At 39.8% G+C, this 26,216-nt stretch overlaps 1 protein-coding gene across 11 annotated transcripts in view; it reads right to left on the bottom strand.

Annotated features, from left to right (window-relative positions):
* Positions 1-26,216, bottom strand: part of tara (SERTA domain-containing protein 2 taranis) — a 273,063-nt gene that overhangs the window by 158,937 nt on the left and 87,910 nt on the right. For 9 of the 11 annotated variants that reach the window (XM_076625895.1, XM_076625894.1, XM_076625897.1 and 6 more), the window contains one exon: positions 20,025-20,069. In XM_076625895.1, coding sequence (XP_076482010.1) covers positions 20,025-20,066 — 42 coding nt within the window. In that variant the 5' untranslated portion in view covers positions 20,067-20,069. Of the gene's footprint in view, positions 1-20,024; positions 20,070-25,380; positions 25,486-26,216 lie in introns of those variants that run through there. The other 2 variants (XR_013060522.1, XM_076625892.1) reach the window with 1 other exon arrangement.

Below are 26,216 nucleotides of genomic sequence, written 5' to 3'. Positions count from 1 at the left end.
TGTCACGATTATTTGAATATTGACATGAAAAATGTGGATGAAATATAGAAATTGCAGAGAAGACATAGAGAAAGAGAGAGCGTTTCTGATGTTTTCTAAAATATTTTTTGACCGAATTACGCAGTGAAGTTTGAGGTAAATTAATTTAATTTTACTCCTTAATGGATCAATATCAGGAGTTGAAAAAGAAATAATTGCAAGTAGGTATCGTGATTGTCCCCATTTACATAATGTCCACGGTATATATAATCGTTTGGAACACGAATAAAGTGCACATATAGTTAACATTGCACGAGTAAGAGTGAGACTAAAATATCACGTGATGAAAAGTTGATGAATCTTTCGTTAAAAATGTATGCGACAAATATACGAAAATATCCTATTGCCGGCGAAGACTATACGTTGAAACTCTTTTTACAAATTTAGAAATTTTACAAATAATTGCAAATAATTTTACAAATTATTAATGTGAAAAAAGAAAGTGAGAATTTTTGGAGTCTAGAGATTTACAGGCACGTGCTACCGATCCACGCTATGCTTCCATTTAGTGGAAAATGAAGAAGATACGAAGAAGAAAATAACATAATCGGAAATAATATCAGTCAATTAATTTCTACAAGACAAATATGCAAGAGAATGGTAAGAAAGGAATATCTTGAAAATTAGTAGGTTTAACGAAACTTGTAAAATACAAGGAAATATTCACTTACGTTAAATGTTACAGCGTTATGGCCATAGGATGGCTATGCATAGTCGATTCATTTTCACTTTGGAATCGTTCCTCGCGTTACGATAACACGAGAGGTCCATTTACAATTTCCAGTAATCTCAAATCAGCATTTATTGCGGTTTATTGTACGCGTCTCGACGGTTATCGCGTGGCGGCCGCTGGAAAAAAGCGTGGCAGGCTATTTAAAGATAAAAAAGAGGCAAGTTTAAAATTTTCCTCGGCTTTCTCATTCGTGGAAATCGTGCGCGCTATAAAACGATTTTCTTTTAATTAGATATGTGTACGGAAATATTATAAATAGACTGATTTAATCTCACAGCCTAAATCTTCAAATGAAAATTCCACGGCTAATTAAATATCACGAGGATCCAACTGTATTGGACTAAGTTAAACGAAGGTTGAATACGTGTGCGTTTAATTTTAACCAATGTTCGCTTTATGATAGTTATTTTACATCGTACTCAGACAAAACGTCCGCGTTTTATGTTCTATTCGAGATTCAACGTAATCGTCTTTATGTTTGACGTATTTAACGAAAGCTACACAAGGCCACTTCCGCCACGGTAATTTTATCACAGCTGCGAAACTTTCGTGCTTAAAAATTTGACTAGAAACGATAGTCGACGAGTATTTTTCACTTTCGCAACGCTATGTGGAAAATGAGATTTCATTTCTTTTCCTGCGACTCTACAGCCGCGTCTATAAGTCAAAGGATACTTTGCCAAGTTAAACGTAAAGTATACGAATAAAGGCTTTTTTCTTCCCTTTAAATCATCCATTTTTTCATGTATATTTTTCTTCGTCTTTTTCCTACAAGTTGCACGTTTTAGTCGTCGCTAGGTATTTTCGGGTTCGACAAACAACTTACGGGTTTGCGTTTGTCACTCGCAATTTCTATATTCGTAACGCGTTTCAAAGTAGCCGCAAGAAACGCCTTTTTAAATACAATATCGTCGACAAAATTTATTATGCCACATGTTGCTTATTGTGTATTTTTATTTCCCCAGTGGCCAAGCCTCTACGAATTCAAGTTTACCCGCGTGGGTCTATCGTCTCTGCAACTCGAGATGCACCTGCGAGCTACGCTGCCTCTGAAGGCGGCAAAATGTGCAAAATCTGAGAAATCCATCCTTCGATATTCGCTCTTTTCTTTTAATCAATTGCCAAATTGAAAATCATCGCGATGACAGTCGCGATGTTGGCGATTATTTCGCACAAGTCCAATTATTTCTGCAGTTCAAATTTAAAGTAGCCAAGCCTCTACGAATGCAAGTTTACCCAATTTGAAATACATTTGGAAGCTACGCTGCCTGTGAAGGCAGCAAAATGTGCAAAATCTGAGAAATCCATCCTTCGATATTCGCTCTTTTCTTTTAATCGTAACGGGCGTCTGAAATAACACGGGACGACGCGGGACTCGAGCACATCCGCGCAAGCTAACCGCTGCTCGTCGATCGAACGCCAATTGCCACGATCCGCGTCGTCCTTAATTTTCGCAGTTGATACTTCGAGCAGAGCGAGTTCTAAAAGGAAGTTTAAAATACCAACACTTTGGGACAAGGCGAACGTAGCTTTTGCAGCCTTTGTACGAAGCTTCTGCACGTTGAATTTTTCCCTCTTAAACCTCTTTCACTGGGAAATTTCGATAAGTCGAAGCTGCACGAGTCGAAGATTTGAGATCTGCTCCCTTGGGAGTTCGAGCTACCAAGTTTCGGCTGTGCTAAGGTGCCGGGCTGAGACCGAGCAGAAATATAAACCGATGCAACGTGAAACGGATGAAAATCTCGATTCGTCTGGCTCGTTGACTCGCATCGGTTTCGTAGTAGGCGCCTGTGAACAGATACAACAGACAGGATCGCTAAAAGAAATCGGCGGATGGAAATGTTAATACGCGAGGACCAAAGCGATCATCTTGTCTATCTCTGCTCGCTAGCTACGACACGTAGAGCCGCGTTACACCTGGCGTATACTTGCGCGATATTGCGGCTTTATTGTACGTACACATGGACAGACTGTGTGTGCATGTGCTCGATGGTGGCAGGTTTATTGCGACGAGCGTTATCGCGGCCAGACGGAACGAACGTCTCGCAGCAAGTGGGCAGTAACGTTTGACGAGCGGTCTAACCCTTTAATTGAGTGCAGTTTTACGATTTCAGACGTCGTTTCGGACAAAGGAGCGAAGAATTCTGGAACGTTATGCGGCGCGCCGGAATAATTCCGCCGCGAATAATTTCAATCCACGCCGAACTCGCCTCGTTTTCGTTCATCGATCCACCTCGTAATGGACGCTGTCCTACGCTGTTTCTTGTTAATTTATCAGACCAGCTAATGCTCTACCACCATCGATCCACTTGGCGATTATAACATCGTGCTACGCTCTTCTCTCGGCTTTTCCAATCTCACCTGCGATTTACAATTACAGAGATACTCTACGATTTGGTCAACCTGCGCGCGCTATTTAGACTTTTCGATACGTAGTCGGAACTGCAGGGGGACGACGATCATTTGCATGTTCGGTGTAACACGTGTACATATAACGATATAAGCATTTGCAGCGATACGGATGAGAAGAGTGTGGCAAACCAAATTAATAACAGAACGTTAAATCTCTTTTACGATAGTGGACGATAGGCGCAAACGATATTAGGAAGCCTTAACAGCATGAGGAAGTTTGTTGGATTAGTTTGTCGTAGGAAGCGGAAGATTATCGATCGAAATCGTAAAAGAAAAAGATATTTTCGTTGTTAAACCATCGAGTATTTAATATTCTACTTGGTTAATAATTAACAGCGTATATATTACGTAATGCTAAACTTGCTAAATCTTTAATTTCGTTTAATCTCGATTAAATTAAACATTCAAATCAATTCAATCGAATTTCGTTTCTAAATTTGAAGTTTCCCGATTCCAACCAATTTCCTCGAGAATTTACTCTTCTCAGGTATCCGTATCGCTCTTCCAGCGAATCAAACAGTTGCCAAGCATATGTTCCTTGGAATGTGTGATAAAAGCTCGGAAAATTGTACGACCGCGAGCCTAATTAATATGGAAAATTACAAACTACACGTTTTCACCATTCCCATAGTTCTACCGTCGAAACTTACTTTGTTCCACTGCAAAAGCTTTCCATCTTGCGGCTTCGAATTTTCATACAATCGTCAGCCACGTTTATATTTTGGAAAAAGTTAATCTCGCTGTAACCGTTTTCGCTAAGTCTCGCTCGTGTCTGTGGGCACACGATCGTTGGAAATTTGGGAAAGATAGCGGAGGGGAAAAGGAAACAGAGGAAGACAGGGAAAAATCCTTGACTCGCACATACACGCACACACGCTCGTGCTCGTCTCATTCGGTTCTTCTCTTTCTTCTTTCTTTGCTATCATCTGTGCCCCGAACCTCGTTCCTCTGTTTCCTCCTCTTTTTTCTCTCTACCATCGGCTTCGTTCCTTCGATTCTCTTTTGCGCCCTGCCGAATGAAGGGTGCTTCGTCACTGTCGAGTGTGTATCGCGTCTCTCTTTCAAGCACGTGTACCTCGTCTTCTTTTCCCGCGTACATCGCTGCTCTCGCTCTTTTGCTATCTTTTCTCTTTCTCCCCTTTCCTCTCTCTCTCTCTCTCTCTCGTATACACGCGAGTTTCCATATGGTCGTCTCTGTTTTACTCTTTATCGCTCTCTTTCTCTATCTGTCTCTGTCTTAAACACACAAGCTGGCAATACGGTCGTCTCTATTTTTCTGCTCGCTTTTCTCTCTGTTTTATACGCGCGAGCTTGCAATACGCTCGTCTCTACTTTCCCCTCTGCTTCACGCATACACACACACACACACGTCCAATATAGCCGTGTCTATTTTTCCCTATTTTACTTTTCTCTGTTTTATGCGCGCAAATTTCCATATGGTCGTCCTTGTCGCGCTCGCTTGCGAAACTGCTCTCTATTCCTTTCTCCTGCTTCACGTTCCTCCTTCTTTCCTTCCGTTCTTCCATCCTCTTCGGTGCTCACCCTCTCCATCTCTCTCTTCGTCGAGTCCACGCACACAGACACGTCCCGTTTTACTTCATTAGGGGATATGAGTTTTTCCACCCTCGTCGCACGAGAACGAGGGTGTCTCCCTCGCACCAACCCCTAGTCACGGGGCGAATCTCAAGATGAAGCGCGTGGCCGGCTTCGTCTTCGTCGGCGAAGGACGCACACCGTCTGATGGACATCCAAGTACAACTATGTAACTCTCTTCCTTTTTTTGAAAATCTGTTTTTACGTGCTTCATGAGGATTCCTTATTATCGTTAGATCGGTCATTTTCTGCGTTGGAAAGCGTGTTTTTGGTTACTCACACTCCCTTCCCTTTCTTTCTTTTTTAATATTTTTAATATTTTTTCATAGGAACGTCGAAGATTCTTTTTTTGAAAATTTTGCTTTACGTGCTTCATGAGGATTCCTTATTATCGTTAGATCGGTGATTTTCTGCGTTGGAAAGCGTGTTTTTGGTTACTCACACTCCCTTCCCTTTCTTTCTTTTTTAATATTTTTAATATTTTTTCATAGGAACGTCGAAGATTCTTTTTTTGAAAATTTTGTTTTACGTGCTTCATGAGGATTCCTCATCATCGTTAGATCGCTGAGTTTCTGTGTTGGAAAGTGTGTTTAATTATTGACATCTTCCTTCCCTTTCTTTTCTTCCTTTTTAATATTTCTTCATAGGAACGTCGAAGATTCTTTTTTTGAAAATCTTCCCTCACGTGCTCCATGAGGATTCCTCATCATCGTTAGATCGCTGAGTTTCTGTGTTGGAAAGTGTGTTTAATTATTGACATCTTCCTTCCCTTTCTTTTCTTCTTTTTTAATATTTCTTCATAGGTACGTCGAAGATTCTTTTTTTGAAAATCTTCCCTTATGTGCTCCATGAGGATTCCTCATCATCCTTAGATCGGTGATTTTCTGTATTGGAAAGCGCGTGTTTGGTTACTCACACTCTCTTCCCTTTCTTTCTTTCTTTCCTTTTTAATATTTTTTCACAGGGACGACGAACAATCTTCTGTATTATTCAGGTGATTTCGTTGTGTGTCGGTCGGTGGAAATATGGTTTTTTGATTGATTATTGGATCTTCCTTTTCCTTGTTCCATTCTTTTTTTGAAAACCCTTCTTTATTTGATCGACGACGATTCTCCTTTATTAGTTAGCTGATTTTTTTTGTGTGTTTAGGTGGAGAGGAAAGTACGTTTGGTTATTGGACTTTTCTTTCTTCGCCTTCTCGGAAATCTTTCTTTACATGACCGACGAGCATTCTCTTTCGGTCAGATAGTTGATATTTTGCGTTCGGCTGGTGGAACGCGTGTTTGATTAATTATTGGATTTTCCTTCCTTTCTTTCTTTTTTTTTTAAATCTTCCTTCATACGCGTTTCGTTATTACAGCTTTCTTTTCTTCCCTTCTCTTCTTTTTTAAATCTTTTTTTCATACGGTCGACGAGGATTCCTTTTTATTAGATGATTTTTCGCGTTTGATTAATTATTGGATTTTTCTTCCCCTCCTCGTTGTCTTACGTGGAAAATCTTTTTTCATACGGTCGTCGAGCATTCTTTTTTATTGGATAGTTGGTTTTTTGTGTTTCAGCGGAGAAAAGTGTGCTTGGTTATCGAAGCTTTCTTCCTCCATCCCTTTTTTCCCAAAATCTTTCTTTATGGGGTCGATGAGAATTCTTTTTTATGAGATGGTTGATATTTTCTGTTTGTGGGTGGAGCAAAATGTGTTTAGTTATCAAAGCTCTCTTTCTTCCTTTTTTTTATTGTGGAAATCTCTTTTTATACGGTCGACGAGGATTCTCTCCTCTTGGATGACATTTTGTATTCGGGAGGAGGAAAATGTATTTAGTCATTGGATTTTTCTTCCCCCCCTTCCATCTTTAAGAACTTTCTTTCATATAATTGATCGGAATTTTCCGAATTAAATTTTTGCAGACGAAAGTATTTGATTATTGCACCATAACTGATAATACATTGGATAATACGTTGGAAAAATGAATGGGAAAAATCGAGCTGGTACGATGAAAATTGCAAACGAACTTGTATCGTCTTCGGTGAAATTAATTTCGGTAGATTTGCAGTTTCCACGGGTCTGTTCCAATTCTTCAGGAAGATTGTTCAAAACGTGCTGTCGCGGTTCATAAAACAACTTCCGTTACATGCGCGTTATTTTAAAGGAAACACATTTGATTTTAGGAAATACGACAACAAAGAAATAAAAATGAAAAACAAAAGACCAAACTAAAAATACGTTTCTGCTTGCCAATAACTTTTAACCGACAATCCCCACAATAAATTAACCGCCTGACATCGTGCGAATTTTTAACAACGTCACGATCAGTCGGCGTTCAAATTTATTCCATTAATTGGAAAACGATGTTCGAATCGATTAAGCGGAAGATAGCAACGTAGAAATAACTATATCTTTAGAATCATATTTCTGGAAACGATGATAGTTTATGGACGCGTGTAATTGCGTAAAATGCGAATGGTAAACGGCGAGAATTAATGCGGTTAAAACGCGCGCCAGTGATATATCAGCTTTTTAAATCTTACCAGTTTGGAATATTTAAACGCGCGATATTTAAAAGCGACGCGGCTCGTGCATCACCGCAATCCTGGAGGATACGAGCGCGCTTAACACGGCCGGTTGATAATGGTAATCGGTGCCGTATACACCCGACGAAAACGAAAATTTAAATAAACAAGCTCGTTTTTTATCCAACACGAAATTACGACCGAGCGAATCTCGCGACGCACTCGAAAGCCTAGCTGCCACCTGCGCGATTATTATCTGTCGTTTAGGTTCTAATCAACGCGGTCAGGATTAATCCTTTCGATCAGAGAAAGTCGAACGATGTACCGCGGAAACGAACTTTATTCCAAAGAGGAAAGTTCTTTGGACAAGACAGTTTCAGTTCGACCAGCTTATCACTGGCATCGTCAAAATTATTTTTGCAATTGTTATCGCTTTTATGGAATCGTTTGAATTGCTGTCCGTGAAAATCATAATCGCCAAGACGATTTAAGAATGTAATTTTAACATTGCTATTCTTCCAATTTATCGCAATGATAGTCGTGAACGTACGAAGCAGCGTCACAGCGAAGATTAAAAATTCCTTGCATCGAAATTATCCGACCCTCCGTCCGCAACCTAATTTCTAATCACGTCGTTTGCATACTGAGTCGTTTAAGTGCGCGCAGCTCTTTTCCTTGGGTTGCTGCGTTTCAAAAAGTCCCAAGCAATTTTCCAATACTCCTCCCAGTTTCCAGAACATCATGCGACAGTCTTGATAGCTGCGTGTTACCTTAATCTGTTCGAGCGAAGGGACGTTTAAGCAAAAGTACGAACCAGCTGAAAGATCAGCTAAAATCACTGGCCGAAAACGTCTCGCTATGCGTGTGGAGCGCTGATGGCAAGATACGGGTACTTCGTAAGAACGAAAAGAGGGTGGAAAGGGGAGTAGTATGGAAAAAGAAAAGAAAAAGAAAAAAAAAACGGCACCAGTCGTCCTGAGTTTTCCGGTTGCGTTACAGTTTCATCTCGGTGGGATATTTTTCGGCTTTTTGGGGGCCACGTTGCACGGGCTTGAAGGGCCACGGTCAAGGGGTGGCCGAAGAGGGTGGATTACCGCGGAGTAGCGCACGGTGTTTCCAGCTGTGCAATTTGACCGAATGGAGACGAGTTAGGTGATTTTTTTGCGCGCCCACTGGATATCCTGACTGTTGGTTGGCGCAAGTAACGTTTGAACACCTTTTTCTCTTCCGTTTTAATTGCTCGCGCGAAATCTCTCTGGTGAAATAGACGCGATTGTTTTCCTGGCCCCCTTTCGCACCGATTTCAAACCTGTTTCCATTTCTCCGCGTGCCTCGTTCATTAGTTTTGCTTTAGTTGCGTATAATTCTTGCACAATTTTCACGTGGAATTTTCGCTTTGAATCTTTGATATCCCGCGGATGGATTCTCAGCGCCATTTTTCTACACGTCAGTCGTATCATTTAGCAACCGTTCCGACAGTCAGTTGCTAAATAAACAAGCACGGACTAATTTATTCGGGTCAGTGGATTCTGCAAGTAGCTCGTGAAAATTTCAGCAGAAACAGCGTCCACTACACTCGAGTCAGGTGTTTCGTTTTTACTTCCCTTTGGTTCGATAGTCCACGAAGACGCGTGTAACAACGCGTTCGGTTGTTTCGCTTTATCGATTATGCGAATGAACAGAAAAGCCCAGCGAATAGAACATTTTTCGACTGCGAACAGAAATGCCAATGACTACAGTCACTTAGGCTACAGTAAGTCGAAGACTATAAGATCCGTTCAATTTCGATAGTCGACTATCTGAGCGGAACAGGAATTTTTTAGAGCTACTGGCAACAAAAATGCAGTGGCCAATTTGCACTTTTTGCATACGACGATTTAAAAGAAATTAATTTATTCTTTGGTAGAATAAGTCAAAGTGAAATGCGATTAATCATCGACGATTCGCAAGAGTCCGACAAAAGTTTAAGGCCTGATAATAGCCGTGACTTTTTATCAAGATAAACTCGAGCGAAGACAAAACTCAATGACACCAAGTACAATGGGCAAAGCTCGGGAAACCGCTATCCCGAAAGCGCTATCGGTGAATGAATTATCCTGTACAATATATTCTAACTGTAAAATCGTACGTGCAACCACGGTCATGCACGTTCTCATGCATTCACCTGTGCGTTCATGTATTTAGAATGCAGAGCCATTTTACTCTCAAATTTATGAATACATCTATTGTGTTAAATGTACGCTTTTTATACACGTGTATCCGCGATAGAATGGGCGCGTGGACTTATTGAAAGCTTCGCTGGTACACGCCAATGGCGGTTGCATATCGCGAATTATCACGGGAGAGGCCTAATTCGCCATACGAACGAAAACGGCGGATTTTTCCTTCGAGAAATTTAGAGAAATAAATTAGAGCAATGGGAAATATTTTATTCGAATAAGAGTGAGCTTTTGATGCAGCTATTTCCAGCGAAACGTATATGCACGTTATATTATAAGTGTATGCAATTATATTGTATAGTTTTAGTATATATTTAATTATATTACAGGTGATATATTTCATTATATTGCAGACAGATTATTATTACGTGCTATATATTATTTATATAGAGTATATAATTTTGTTATATACAAGCTATGGTCTTTTAAAAATTTGCAATTACCTTAATATTTATTTTATATTATATTTAGAATTTTTAATGCTCAAGGCTAAAAATTCAATTCAACGAATCTCCGCTGCTATTGGACCAATTTCGACAATTCGATGCGCGTTGTACTCCACATTTGTTGTTTTATACAGCGCACATCAGTCGGTTTGCACTATGTCAACCCTTTTCCCTGTCAAATCCGACGCAATTAGAATTTGTAGGATATTTTTTTACGACTGATTCGAAGATATTTACGCAAAATCTACTTGCGGGAGTTTGTTGTTGAAACAATCCGGGGAAAGAGCATCGAAAGAGAATGCAGGTTATTTGATAGAATTTTAAAAAAGAAATTCTAAGAAAGAGAAAAAATTGCAAATTTCTTCTAATGACGATCTGGCTAATTCGAAGACGATTTCTTTCTAAAAGAACAACAATTCGAAGTTGCGAGCAATATTTTCGCAATCTTGCGAATCTTTTTATCTAAACGAATCTGCACTGGAATTTATTTATTCTATAAAATTCCTTCAATTACGGGGAAATGTTGACTTTAATGATTCGAAGCAGTTGGAGGAAAATCTACTCGTAGGTGGTCATTGTTGAGAAGAATAAAGAATTTCTCGAGAAAGAATCATTGAAAGGAACAATGCAACAAATATGTATTATTTGATAGAATTTTCTTGAACGTGGCGACCGATTTTTTAAACAAACCTACGCAATTATTTTCTAAGAAAAGCGAAAGGCAGTAGGCGTGACTTATTGTTATTTTTCTCCTCTAGTCCCATTGTAATGGAATCATTTGGAATAATAAAATCAATGGAAACCGGAAGCCATACTAAGAATACAGAGGCGATGATTAAGCGTAACAAATACGAACAAAATAACAAAAGTTCTTACCGATTAATCGTTTCCTAATCATCGCTGGATCGCGGATTCTTACGCGTGTGTAGGAAATTTCATGGTTCAAAATTGCACAGCAAACGACAATATCGAGAAATATATAAAACATATAAAACATAAGAATTTAGAAAATAAATTTTCCACCGAGGTTCCCCTTTTTTAATTACATCGCCAACGACACGAATTTCTATAAAAATCCGCGCTCTAATCGAGGAGAACACCGTAAGCGCCGAGAGATAAATTTCTCACGAAAAAGAAAACCTATGCATCGACGTAGTTCAAATGTAAAAGCTGCGTTCGTTTGTTCCATCTGTTTCGACGAATGGCATAAACGGGAGCCAAGAAACAATTAATTTTATCGGCGTTTCATCATCTTTGTTACTACGATATTTTCTTATCTGTACGTAGAATATTTTCCAAAGATTTCTCGTTTCTCAATCCTGGCACTTACAGTGTCTTCTTAAATTCTACGCTACGATATTCTTATTGGAAGAATATTTTTCAACGAAAGATCAGAATGTTTCAATTTTCCCAGCTTCTTTTCGATTGTCACGTTTTTCACGAGGACCGACCAGTGTGAAAATACTTGCGAACGAGCTTAAATATCATCGAAACGATCAAAGGATCATCATCGTGTCCGTGTAACGCGATCAATCGTGGAAAAACGTTCGACGACGACGTAAAGTTAAGGAACGGCTGTACATTAGCGCAATGTCGCATTGTGTACACACGTTTGCTCCACCAAATCGCATGTACGTGGATCCGATTACGTAAATGTACATATCTACGGGTATATACGTGCCTATCAATCTACAGATGTGCATCTACATACACACATTATTCTCTGAATCGCGTGTGGCTATATGTACACGTGTGCGTGTGTGCTCGCGGATCCATTTTGGTGCGTTGCATGTAAATGCAATTACACGTTCGCCGATACGTGTGTGTACGTTTAATTTATATGCCTTGTTATACTATACATAGCACGATATACGGTAATCGGAATTAGAAGAATTAGCGTGGTGGCTGTTACGTTTAATTGTCAAGGGAACTTAGAAGGTAAATTTTTATTCGCCCAAAGTCTTGTTCCTCTGGTTTATCAAATTTTTGGCATTATCGTGTGCCAGGCTTTAGCTCAAGAGCAATTGTGTGGTATCTTATGTACCAAACGTGTCTATTTTGGATTTGTATTTTATTTGTGATACGTTTGTGCTTTTGTAAACTGTACATTTTTTTATAATTTTTAGGATCTTCAAGATTTTTAGGATCTTCAAGATTTTTAGGATCTTCAAGATTTTTAGGATCTCCAGGATTTTTAGGATTGTCGTCTGCCGAGGGATGCTCAGCTATGAGGATACATAGATTTTTCATTTTTCTTTGGCTCAAGAGCAATTGTGTGGTACCTTATGTACCAAATGTGTCAATTTTGGATTTGTATTTTATTTGTGATACGTTTGTGCTTTTAGTAAACTGTATATTTTTTTATAATTTTTAGGATTTCAAGATTTTTAGGATCTCCAGGATTTTTAGGATTGTCGTCTGCCGAGGGATGCTCAGCTATGAAGATACATAGATTTTTCATTTTTCTTTAGCTCAAGAGCAATTGTGTGGTACCTTACGTACCAAATGTGTCAATTTTGGATTTGTATTTTATTTGTGATACGTTTGTGCTTTTAGTAAACTGTACATTTTTTTATAATTTTTAGGATCTCAAGGATTTTTAGGATTGTCGTCTGCCAAGGGATGCTCAGCTATGAGGATACATAGATTTTTCATTTTTCTTTGGCTCAAGAGCAATTGTGTGATACCTTATGTACCAAACGTTTCTATTTTGGATTTGTATTTTATTTGTGATACGTTTGTGCTTTCAGTAAACTGTAGATAGATATCGTCAGAAAATAAATATCTCCGAGTGAATTCTCATGTAAAATCCTTTGAAGAATATTTAATCTTCAAGATGAATGAGAAAAGAAAATGCACGTGTATATTATTTTTCAGAGGAAAAAATTTACATGTCTTTCTGTGGCATTAATACATTCGTGTTGGAAAAGCTGTCACCTGCGTGTTTTCTTACCTACATTTTTCTTCCTATAATATTTCGTAATTACACCATCGATACAGCTGCTCTTATTTCTCCAAAATGAAATATCCTGTTGAGTAACAAACGAATATCGTACTATATAATTATATAAATAATTCATTTACATTTTGTAAAAAAAAAACACCTTCATTATTTTAATATTTCAAATTATTCGTCGCAATTCTTTGCAACTTCGAGCACGCGTATCTTTACGTTTTTTAAAACTACTTTTACGACAGTCATCAACGAAAATGGGAATAAAAATGGGCGAACTTATCGTAAGAGACAGACAGAAATTTAAAAAATCTGCGTACTCATAAAAAGAATTGAGGAATTTGCTGAAAAAATGGACACGTAATTTCGCCAATAAGACGTTGTCTCCAAGAGACTGTACTTTCTAGCCAAATATCATAGTTGAATCGTGACAAAGCTTTTTAATTATTCATTCGTCCGTAATTAAGATTAATACAAGCTAAAAGTAGAAAATACGGAACGAAGAATTACAGAAAGTTCGGCATAGTTGCATCATTTGTACAGACATCGTTGCGAGATCAATCGTGGTTTTCACGAAACGCACGATTTTTCAGGTAGCAAAAGCGGATAATCACATGGTGTTCCAGTGAAAGCTCTTTTCACGCGGAAACACAAACCGTTGCTTTAAAGCACAAAGAAGCATCGAACGGCTGCGTTTCACTGAAGGCCAGGTGCACCAGCGCGCAATTCTATTCCCATTACGTGCAACTGCAATCGCATAATGGAATCGCGACGAGCACGAGTTCCGAAAATTCGAATTTTCGAAAATGCGTCGATAGAACACAGAGGCAGGTCCTCCGTGTGCAACTCGTTGCTTTACAAAATAAAACTATTTTCTATCAGCCTGTAACAAACGCGAAATACAGCAGGCAATTAGGTAATTACAGTGTACAGAATTTGATACAGTAGAATTCCAGTTATTTACCTATACTGACAGGCGAAACAGAGAGTTCGCATTAAAACCTATTCACCTAATTCGATTCTAATTTAATATCTAATAAAGCTGGACCTGAAATAAAAAATCCTGAAAAAAATCATAGTAAAAATATTCTTTTTACTATAACTTTTCGTTCGAATAATTTCCATCTGATATTCAATTTTCCTTCTTTCCACCAGTGAACAGATTATTAAGAAAATTTTACCAGAACAGAGAACAGTTCATCTATTTTCCCTACCATCTACGATTTCTTTTTGGACCTCGCATTTGCGGTTGTGTGGACTTTTACAAGCCTAAAATTAGAATTTATCAATACAAAAGAAAAATACACACGCGATTAACAACACTGTGCAAAAGAGATGACAATTTCAGCGTTCGACATTTTGCTCGTTACGACGTAACGACGGACAGATATTGCAATTGGGCCAAGTTACGCAGAAACTTGCCAACTCTCAATGACCCGAGATCGAGGAAATTTAGTTCGAAGATTTCCCTCTCACACCTTTTGCTCGTCGATCGTAAAATGGTTAAAACAGCAAGCTACGTAAATTCCAAGATACCTGGCGCGACGTTAATTCCACGTACTCCTAACAACCGAGGAAAATCTCGTGGAAATTTCACTAAAATTAACGTGCAATTGTTCGATAGAAAGACAAGAGCCTGCAACGTGTACGACTGGTGCAGCCGGTCGACTCGCCAAACCATATAAATGTTACATCGGATCGACGATTAGCAATTTAACGAATCGTCGAACAACAAGAGCCAAGTATATAACGAAGTAATAAGTTGCGATAAAAGCAAGTTTGCCGGATAAACGTGTGCGAGTTCTTCTAACTTGTATCGAGGTTTTGGGCGATGGCCGAGCAATCTGTGAAACGCGCGACTAACTGCAGGGTAGAATTATTCATGGTAAACCGTGAGACATGGTAAAACTTGAAGTTGTCGTGAGCGTAATCTGCGAGGGGGACGAGGGGTTGATCACCCTTCAGACGGCACAGGGTAGAACGATATATTATTCGACGATACTTTTTTGTCTGCCGATAAAAGACTAAAGTTGTTGCCGAGGATTATTTCAAGCTGCTGGTTCGCGATAGTTCTGACAAACGATTTACAACGACGCGGATCTGCCGATCTTCTGAACGCACGTGGCAAGACAAAGTGTGAAAAGGAGAAAGAAACGTCGGAAACGGGCTCTTCAAACGCAAAAACCTGCGAGATGTTACAAGCCTGTCCTGTTCTGTGAAACGTAACGACAGCAGATTCGCGCTGAAGCTAAACGCGCGTTGCCACGGACACGTGAATTTTCCTCGATAAGGGCCACATCATCTTTGCATATTTCCACGTGCACTTGAGGTGGCGCGAACGAGTTCACGAAGCTCCTCTCTGTGCTAGAAAAACTTAGGATATAAAACGCATTTGGATGTGTAGAGAATCTGTGTCGCGGCGATTCCGTTGACTGTTAAGCATCAAATGTATCTGATATCGATAGAAGTTTAACAATCGTCGTGGAAAAGTATTCTATTCTTTGACACAGTTTCTAGAAAAGTATCAAACAAACCGTATAATTGTTGAGGCAGCGTGAACAGGTTTTCCAAGATGCCTGGACGTCGTATGGGTCCACGCGGTAGCTCAGAATTTCTATTTCACTTTTGGTGCGGGTCTTGCGATGCAAATATACAGTAAAACGTTCTTATTGCTGTTATTGAGAAAATACCAAGACATACTTAACGCGACAAATGAAAAAAGAAAGAAAAGGAATATTAATATTCGTCATTTGATAATTTCTATATCATTGCATGTACATATTTCTATGTGTCTGTGTACATCTCTTCGCTTGTTGTGACACGAAGTGACCAGTTCCGAAAACTTTTTCGCACCACTGTACATAGCTTGGTAAAAGTGATGGTAGAACGGGAAAGGTGAGTGAAAGTATCTTATTTGGAATGTTCCATGCTTCTAAATGATTTTCAGCATTGATTGATCCATATTCTAACAAAGTAAGAATTTATGGAATAATCTTAAACGATACCTAAAAAGGCTATTGGTAATTTCTATTTATCAGCTAAAATTATTCGGCAACTGTTACATTTAATTCGACTTGATATTGTTTTTATTAAATTATTCTCTTCAGAGACGAACGTTTTCAGTCACAGGCTTTAAACGAACGCCATGCGAACGAAAGAGGCGGATTTTTCCTTCGAGGAATTTAGAGAAATAAATTAAAGCAGTGGGAAATATTTTATTCGAAGCTTGTGAGCTTTTGATACAGCTTTTTTCAGCGAAACGTATATGCACGTTATATTACAAGTCTATACAATTATATTGTATAGTTAGTATATATTTAATTATATTACAGATAATATATTTCATTATATTGCAGACATTATTACGTGCTATATATTATTTATATAGAGTATATAATTTTGTTATATACAAGCTATGGTCTTTTAAAAATTTGCAATTACTTTAAATTTGCAGGCGATTTTTTCGATTTGTTCGTTGTTGAAAAAATCCGGGGGAAGAGCATCGAAAGAGAATGCAGGTTATTTGATAGAATTTTAAAAAACAAAAGAAAAATTCGAAAATATGACAATATTACTTTTCAAGAAAAATTGAAAATTTCTTCTAATGACGCTCTGGCTAATTTGCAGGCGATTTTTTACGACTGATTGGAAGATATTTATGCAAAATCTATCTGCGGGAGTTCGTTGTTGAAAAAATCCGGGGGAAGAGCAACGAAAGAGAATGCAGGTTATTTGATAGAATTTTAAAAAACAAAAGAAAAATTCGAAAATGTGACAATATTATTTTTCAACAAAATATACTCGGAGTGAAGTTGCAAATTTCTTGCGAATTTCTTTCTCAATGTTTTTAGTCACTGGATGGTAGGCTTTAAACAAAATAATATCAGCTCTCTTCGACCAAGACAACTTCGACTTTCGAATCAGAAGGAGCAAGACACAATGAAAACGACGATAAAGTAGAATAGAAAATGAATAAGAAAGTAATATTTTGAAAAAAAGAAGAGCTACAAGGTAAAGGGAAAATAAAATAAAATAAAAGAGAGAAGAACAAAATAAATAAAGCAGAGAGGTGAAAATTTCAGAACTTCTGCCCACTTTCGGTCTCGCTGGCTCTCGCCATCGTGTATTCGTTGTACCAAGGGACTTCTCCGATCAATTGCAATCAATTTGAGAGCGGCGAGAGTGTCCCGGCCGGGACACGATTCAACTTCCACGACCAAATTCCATTTTTTTTTATTTTTCATTTTTATCTTTTTCCACAGGCCTAGCGACCACGTGTTTGCTTTTATTTCCATCATATTTAGCCTCCATGCGATGTTTGATAACACTCGGCGATCGTTCGAGAATACCTTCTCCACGATAAAAAGTTTAAACATCGCGTCACGGGATAATTTCGAAATGTCCGCCACACGAGAAAAAGTAAAAAATGAAAAAAAGAAAAAAAAAAAAAGAAAAGAAATGCACCCGTTTCGTTAGCTTAACAATATGACTATGCAATATGAATTTCTGTAGAGTGACAATCCGCTTAATTTTATCCTTTTCTAGCCGCTAATGAATTGCTCGATAATTGAATTCTTTCCACATTTTCCTTCGGATTTTCTCGAGTTGATTACTTCTACCGAAAATACAACATTTTCATACAATTTTTACTTTCATATAGACGACAGCTTAAAAGTGGCCACATTTAATTCTATTTAATTCTGACACCGCGTTGCTATCCAAACTGCCTAACATCAATTAAAATAGAATTCGTCGATATAAATATAAATTACATCAGACGAATTACACGCGTTTTTAACTGCGGACGACGAGCTCTCGACGAGGATGTCGCGGATTTCTATGGTTGGCGGTGGCGAGCAGCGTTAAACCGAGTCGGCCGTCATAACGTTCGCGATCGCTGAAATTTTCCGAACCGTAGCGCAAACAGCCCGAGTTTGACTTCATTTGGACGGGCGTTCGCGCGCGGCACAAGGCAGACAGAGAGGATAATAAGGTCGCCGGTGCATGCATCCTGCTGCACTTCCTGCGGGCGACTGCAACCGCGTGACGCGCATGTGCGCTCGAAATTCCCAATTTTCGACTGGGTCGGCACTCCGCGCCTCTTTTTCCAACCATTCCATTTTCCGAAGCTACGGTTTTCCAAATCGCCGCAAATTGCTGTCCGATGGAAGCCCCTCGCTACCTGGTAGCCACGAGTTAGCCAAAGTCTCGTTTCACGTGTGTCTGATCGCGTTATGAGCCGGACTTTCATGGCCTCCCGTGGACTCCTGTATTCGTGTGCGAGATCCAGTTGACGAAATTCACGCAACAATTACCAAGCATAATTGAAACTGTAGCTTTTGCCATCCTACTTCTTCTGTCCTTTAGCCTCCCACTTTCTTTCGTCCGCCACCGTACACGTGTCGTATAGTACGATAATTTTACTATATCGTTGTTCTCGCGGTTCCGTTCGAAGCATATTCCATCGAGATTAACGCTGATTTTATCAGGTGAAATTTGAGTTTCGAATTTTTATTTCGACTCGTACGCTCGTCGCCGTTTCTTTCGTTCGTCTGACTTTATGTAAATTCTCGCGTTAGCAACATTCGAGAAATTGATCGATCGAATAATACGAGAATCTGCATAAAGTTGGACGAGCGGCAGAAATAACGATGAATGTACAATTTGAAATTCAATTTCGGAACCGGTCATTCCATCGAGCCTGGCAACGTCGGCGTTAATTAATGTACGTATTTCTTGTTAATTTTCGAATCCTTCAGACACCAAAAATGTTCGCACTTCTTCGAGCGAAAGCAATCGACCCAAGATTTTATTCGACTCTCTCTAATTTTCCACGCGTCGAAAACACCATAATCAAGAAAAGTTCCAAAGACACCTGGGATATTTGGTGGGTTCGCAGTCAGTTGATGACAAGTGGTGAATGGTAAAAATCAGAGGTACAGAGATTCGATCGATTTCTACGTTTCGTAGCGTATAATCTTCGAAAAGAAGTCGCGTTTTTTGATTTTCCAGCAGTTCCCTTCGCGTTCGGTCGGTTCGTTCGTTTTTAACCGTCTGCACGGCAAATGTGTTAGGTAATTGGATTATCAAGTGGCAGAAGGTAATTAGCCTGGCTTTCAAGAGATATGCTTTGCCCGAGACTTTCGGAAATAAGTTTCCAAAGAAATGGCTCGAGCAATTTTTTATCTGCAATTCAATTTCTCCCTTGAAATTAGTTGATTCGTCTAGACGCACCGTATGCTTCATTGTACGTGTGCATTTACTTTTTTCACAGACTGTACGATACACTCGTAACGACACAGGCGTTAGGCTCGTGTAATAAGATCGCTGATTTATTATTTTAAACGGCACGAGGAATTATCAAATGTTTAATTGAAAATATTCCTCGCCATAGGAAAATCTTGTAAAGCATTATCGTATAAAAATCCCACAGAGACTGAAAAAGATGCGAAAGTTTTGTAGTAGCACGATGATAGGAGCTTTTTTCCCTCTCATTTTCCCCGTATTCCGATTGTCTGTTTTTCCCAGCGTTAAGCATCGGAGATTTCGATGGAAGCAGAAAATTAAAAGCAGCGAATTATTTTGTTTTGCTATAGGTATAAAAAAATAGTAGCTTCGCATGGCGCATAAATTTAGCAAATAAAAAAGATTTCTCTTTTAATTACAGCTAAGAGACTTTCAGCGATGTAATTTGAAATTAACTGCGGATGTCACAAATCCCAACGTTTTCCCCTGTTAAAAAAATATCGAAATAAAATATATCGAAAGCCCTTTTAGTTTGCAATTTTTTCCATTTTATGGTCCGTAAATAAGTCGATAAACAAAATTTTATCGAACGAAATAAACAATTTAATTTACCATCGCTGTACATTTAATGGGTCCTTGCACAGGTTAACCAACGAATAAAAAAAAACATATTTCTTCGTTCGACGCATTTCGAAAAGCGTAACGATATAATTGGAAATTAACAGTAAATTCCAAAATCTTTAAGAACGAGGATACGATAAATAATAATTACCTTTTGAAAAATACGATCGAGCAAATTAAATGATCGCGAAAATGATTTACGCGTATCTTAAAGCTTGTTCGATTCCATCGTCCGCAAGTAAAACAATAAACTCACCAAAATGAGGAGTCTACGAGAAAAGGTGGGAACGTCGAGCATCTCCTAAAAAACAAAAATTCATTTTTCAATGTACAATGTCACAGCTTGATATTACATCGAGACAAAATAATTTATTCCGCGTCATTTTCAACTTTTACTTTTGATTTTTCATCGATCTCAAGTGGCACATGAAAGGCAGATTTTCGTTTCGAAAAGAATACAGTAAAAACACATTTTTTCTTCTAATTGATAACGTTGAAAGGGTTAGTTGTCAGGCTACAACCATGCGCCATAGTATCGAGTCTCTCTTTGTATTTGTCTGTTTTATTTATTTCTTTTAAAAAGTGTATAATGCCTCTTTCATAAATTATCCCTTTTGGCGTTAAAAATTACAATATTGCAAGGAAATTAAAAAAGAAGAAAAAGGAAATAATTCCTCCATCATCGGTGGAACGTAATTCCTAAGCTGAACAAAATTACCGACAACGTCTAACGCTAATTCATAGTAAAACGAGAAAATCAACAGCGAAGCTTAGAAAAGCGAACGACTTGAAAGCGATTTCACAACATAAATGTTATTTTGCAAAATAACAACAACTACCATCGCGATCCTTCGCCATTGGAATATTTACAATCCACAACACATAACGCATTAAACTATAAAAAAAAAAAATGAGAAAAATGTAACACAGCGCAGCGCAGTTTCTTCCAACTGCTGTAAAGCTCGGAGAAACTTTCGTTCAAATCGCTACGGCGCGAAAGAAGGCGAAACTCGCGATACGTTGCGTGAAATCGACACGGTCTCTTTTTTCTCCCGCGAACAAACGCGAACACGAGCGTGGAACGAGGCCGAATCAACTCACAGTTATCCTTGGAGCCTGTTCCCGGCGCAACAATTTGGCCGATCGATTTTTCCCGCGGCTCTCGATGCTCGTTGATGGACAATTAGCAGCGATACAGTGCGAAAGCAAAGCAGCCAGCGGACCAGGGAATATCGGGGAACAGAGGTCGCGAGCCGTCGGTGTCATGTTCGAAACGCAATTAGAATCGCATTACACTTGACCCCGCGGAACGCTAATAATTGTCGATCCACCGCTAATAAACGGCTTACTCAATGAGAGAAGCAGACCAGCCTCGGCAACATATTTCGAGACGCGTGCAGCGTACCACACGCGACCTTTCGTTTACGACCGCGTTAATTAGCTTTGTCCGCGAGTTGCTTCTGTTCCGCGATGATTAATCACGTGGTTCTCGTCGACCCGTCGTCCAACCGACGACGACGCCGACGACGATGACGACGAGCGATTCCCGAGCTCGATGATCATTAGTTGGTCTCGTTACGATCCGCGTCCTATCTCTTCTTCCCGATGTTTCACCAGCTCTCTTCCCGTCTCCAAACTGCTCCATATTTTGCTTTATTTTATTCGCTTGTTTACGGCTTGAGCGTTCTATAGGAAAAACGAGATTAACCGGAGAAAGTAGACGCGATAGGCTGAAGATGTCGAAGGAGGATGGAAGAGTCTTGTCGCGGTACAAATTTATTTTATTTGACGATCGATACGATTACGGTTCTGTGAAGTTCTCGTTGGAAAAGCAGACGATACGACTGACAGGAAACTGAAAAATCCGAAGATCGAAACGCGTGGAAATTTATTAATTTAGCACTTGGTGGTGGTGGTGGAGCAGGGAGGTGCAGCGGACCATCGAGTGTCCGGATTCAGAAGGTTTAAGAAGTTCAGCTGAACGTAGGAATCCGCGATGTGCAGCTTCCGGATTATTTGCGAGATAATGATGATAAAGTGTTGAGATGACAGAACAGTAAATGGAGCCTAACCGCAGCACGACATCCGACAGTCCAAGAGTGCGGACATTCTTAAGGAACTTCGCCAATCTAAAAGCAAGGATCTTCAACGCGACGCCAAAAGAAGATATTCCCGATCATCGCAAAGAACAACATTTATTTGCCTTTTTACGCGCATGTCTGAGACACATCCTCCCATGTCTACGTTCTGAATGCATCGACGCAAACGCTGACAAGACGAGAGCAGGACGACGAGTCCTACGGAAGTTTCTTAAAGCTGCCAGCTTCGTATCTACCACAGGATGGTCAATGGACGAATCCTAAGAATCCAAGGAACTCGATCGATGCTCGCATGACGACCTGACCCCGCGTGTCTCTGGCCGCCAGCGCGAATCAGCCTTTATATCTCTGTCCTAATCTAATGGAAGTCAAAGTAAAGGAAACAGACAACCGGAAACAAGTAACCGGGAGCGTGCAGGTCGTGGGTCAATCTCCTGCTCTTAAAGGTTTCCTTTCATTTTCATTAGGCACGTCGCTCCTTCGGATCCTCGAGTAAGGATTCGGGTTTAGGTTCGTAGGAAGACGTTAGCTGCGCGCACCAACGTTCCCGGATCGATCCCCCTCGAGCGAAAGGGGGTTGCGACGGAGCCGCCCTCTTCGTCAGCAGGAACCCCAACATTTGGAGCGGCGAAAACGACGCCAGGAACCCCTGCGGGCCGTTCGTTCGAGCCAGTACCCGAGGGGAATGTACTTTCATTGTAGAGACAACCTACACCGACCGGCTGGCCCCTCTCGTCACACGGGGCTGTAGCTTGATAAACCGCGTAAATCAGGACGCAAGAAAAAGCGTGGCGAATCTGGCGAGTTATTGGGTCATCGAACGATTATCTCGGCGGGCAATAATATTCAAGATCGCGTCTTTCAACGAGCGCGTTTTTATCCGTAGAATCGTAGAATGTAGCTTCCAATGTGCAAGATTCGTTTCTTTTACAGAGAGCTCCTTCTCTCTTTTACGGACATCGCCAACAATCATTTTTTGTTTATTCGTCAGGTGATCCAAACAGGTGTGCAGTTTGTCGAGCCGCGTGCTTGTGATATCGGCGGTGGAATTTGTCTGTGGAGGGTTGAATTTGATATAATAATAATAGGAGAATTTAGAAAATTAGGAAAATTTAGAGGAACGGTAGCTTCGTAGTGTGCAATAATAGTGAACAATAGAAGATTAGATCGATGTAGGTTTACGGGATAGCGTGTTTAACGAGGAAGTAAAATAACGTGATACTTTGAAGGTTCAATTAGAAACGACGATAGGAATTTTATAAAAGAGGAAATTGCCGAATAGAGATGCAGATTCGTTTCCTGTTCTTCGACATGTGATTCACGAGACTGGCGAGAGTTTCGGATCAACTCGTTTTCTTGCCGATCGTAGCAGAAATTTAAGATTAATTTTGTTAGAACGATGCATCGGTATCTTTTCCCTTGCAAGGCATATTTTATAGCGATCACAAGGCTGGAAGCCAGCTTTGTCATAATGTGAGAAACTTTTTGTTGCTGAAAAATCCACTCTGAATATGCCACATTATTCATCCATCACCTTGAAGACTAAACTTCCCTCTTCCCTTACAATTAGACATCTTCTGCGACAATTATCTACTAAATCTATAAGCTGATTCCATTATGATACTTCTAAGATGGCTTGGTTTCTACTTGTTTTTACGAAATGGAAGCCTGCATGTATATGAAACACATTAATCACTCGCAGAGTGGACATCTTTTTGTTACGAGACGTCCTCGTCTCTAGATTAATTTATCGACGTCTTTCCCATTCTTCCCCTTAGTTTCGTCTGCCTTGAAATTGCATTATGCATAAGAAACTATATACCGTTCCATTGGGAAAATGACACTGACGAAGAAATAATATTTGAATAATTAATAGTAAGAAGAGATATTTTCCAAAAATCCTTTGTATTAAATATAAAAGTATTTTAACGTTTAAAGGATATCGTCACAGTTTTTTTAAATAGAAAAATTCATACAGTTAATGAAAAGGAATGAAATATCTTGTTAGCTATTTAACGTAATGTAATGTAAAGAAAGAAAATTATTATTCGCAGCTATTGCAAATAACAATATTTCCATGATATCGACGATAGTTATTCTGCTTGTCTATTTTCCACGATATTTCTTCGGGTCGTAATAACTCGAGGAACAAAAGTTTGATATCTTAGAAATATTGTAAAATTACAAGCACACAATCTTAAGGTATCGTGACGAGAATAAATCATCCCTTAATGGACGTGTCCTGGTGTCGAGAACGATCGTTGAAGATATTTAAAAACACGCTACTCACTGCAATGTAATTCTCATTAACAAAGAGAGCAGCAGCAGTGTTAAGACAAAATTTTCGTCATGATAGCCTTCAAGGATTAATATTCCACTTAATCGAAATGCGCCTAAGTTTCATTATCACGCGAGTATTTCTCAAACTGTCGGTAGTTTTCCTCTACTCGAAGTCTATACACGACTATGCGAATTACATTTTATATGGTTGCTTTCAAAAAATAGCCATTAGCCGTGCATGGTAAAAATCGGAGAAATTGCAAAGTAGGAAATTAACTTGGAATAAACGGTTCTGCAAGGATAATAACCATATCTCAGTTAAATATAATACTCTTGACGACGTGGAAGGATAAGTCGAAGCTGATTACAGTTGTAAGTATTACACAAAGACGGTCAGATTACCGCAAATCCGTATCGTTCTATCCGAAATTTTCAACATTGCCTTTGAGCAGATTAAACGTCGGCTGGTCGTGGTGATCGTGGAAGGCATTAACACGAGGCTGATCGTCAAAAATTCCGTTTTTGCTAATATAAACGGAACCATTTAGCGGAATCGCGGAATGACAGTAGCCGCTAAGTGAATAAGCCAGGCCTCGTACGAATTCAAATATCGAAGAAACCAGGCGAATCGTTGAATAATGCATGGCAAAATAATGATTAAAGAGAAATTGCCAGCAGGTTACCAGTCGAAGGCTGATGACCCAACCATCGGTATGTTCGTTAACGCCTCTCGAGTAATAACGATCGCTATACAATATTTTCTTAGACCTGTGTCTCGAGTTTCAGGTGACGCGTGTCCAGGCAACTCCATAAATTTTCCACAATTTTTTTCCCCCACTGCTAATAAATACGTCTTCGCTAATCCGCAGATTTTATCGTAGCGGAGAACATGGGACTGTGCGGGAATTTTTAATTACAGGAAACTTAATTTATCCCCGTTGTATTTCTCTGAACGATGGAAGAAGAAATTTTGGTCTGCGATAATGGCTATACGATTTTGTAACGACGAAGACGATCGAACAGGATTTGTTTCATCGCGCTGTTGTCTGTGTCTCGTGTCCACTTCCCGAGTAGGTGTCACGTGTTAGGGAACAGCCTGTATATTGTCAATGACGATGAAATAGACAGACACAACGAGGGGAGAAAATAAAGCGTCGTCTGGTCGAATAAATTCCAACGTCTCGGCCACGAACAAAGCAACAGACCCGTCTTCATCAACGCGATCTCGCTCACCTTCGCAGCAACGTTGCAGTTGCTTGTAGCTGGCACGAGGCAGCCGATCGCGTTCTTTCTTTTCCTCGGAACGGTGCTCGTGATCTCCATTTGTCGCTGGTCGATCCATGAATGAACCAGCCAACCGGCGAGATCGTGAATCAAGCGAGCGATCGAGGAACGGGAACTTGGTCGAACCATCAAAGAGCAACTGTCTGCGAGTATGCGAGAGATTCAAGTGGCGATTATTTACAAATTCCCTGGTTGGCGGTTCGCTCACGTTGGCGCGGCATTTACGATATTTGGCGGGTCTCCAGCGCAGCTATTTCCGCACCAGCGATGCCTTAATTCTCTTGGTTAGTCAGCACGGCTTTGTATTTTTAGACCTTTTCCACACCGAGAATAGAAGTGGCGCGTCAAACGTATCGTTCAATTTCTTCGTTCGAATATTTTCTACGCCGACGTTCAGCCCTGTGTTTCATAATGTCTGGCTGGTTTCCAATTTGCTGCTGTACTCTGTTACGCGATTAGCGTTTCGCAGCTTTCGCTAGTCGCGCGGCTCCGCCGTGGTCCCGCCAGGATATTCGACGATTCTTCGGCGTGGTGGTTCTTGACCTTTTCCAAGTTGCACAACAGTGACCGCAACGTGTTACGAATAAACTTTACGAATGATCGGAATATCTTTGGTTACCGATCGGCATTGTCGACGAGAGGTTTTTCGTTTGGTTGATGACCGCTATATGTGGCAAAATGTTTTGCATTATTCGTGAGATAATTTTTATTCGTCGCCGATAACGCATTATCGATGGCGCAAATCTTTTTGAGTTACTCGGCCCACCGAGCGAGCAATTAGCTGG

The sequence above is a fragment of the Bombus vancouverensis genome, chromosome 17 (genome assembly GCF_051014615.1).
Source record: "Bombus vancouverensis nearcticus chromosome 17, iyBomVanc1_principal, whole genome shotgun sequence".
In the NCBI taxonomy this organism is placed as follows: Eukaryota; Metazoa; Arthropoda; class Insecta; order Hymenoptera; family Apidae; genus Bombus; species Bombus vancouverensis.
The sequence above is the reverse complement of the archived record's forward strand: the minus strand, read 5'-3'. Positions and strand labels throughout refer to the sequence as shown.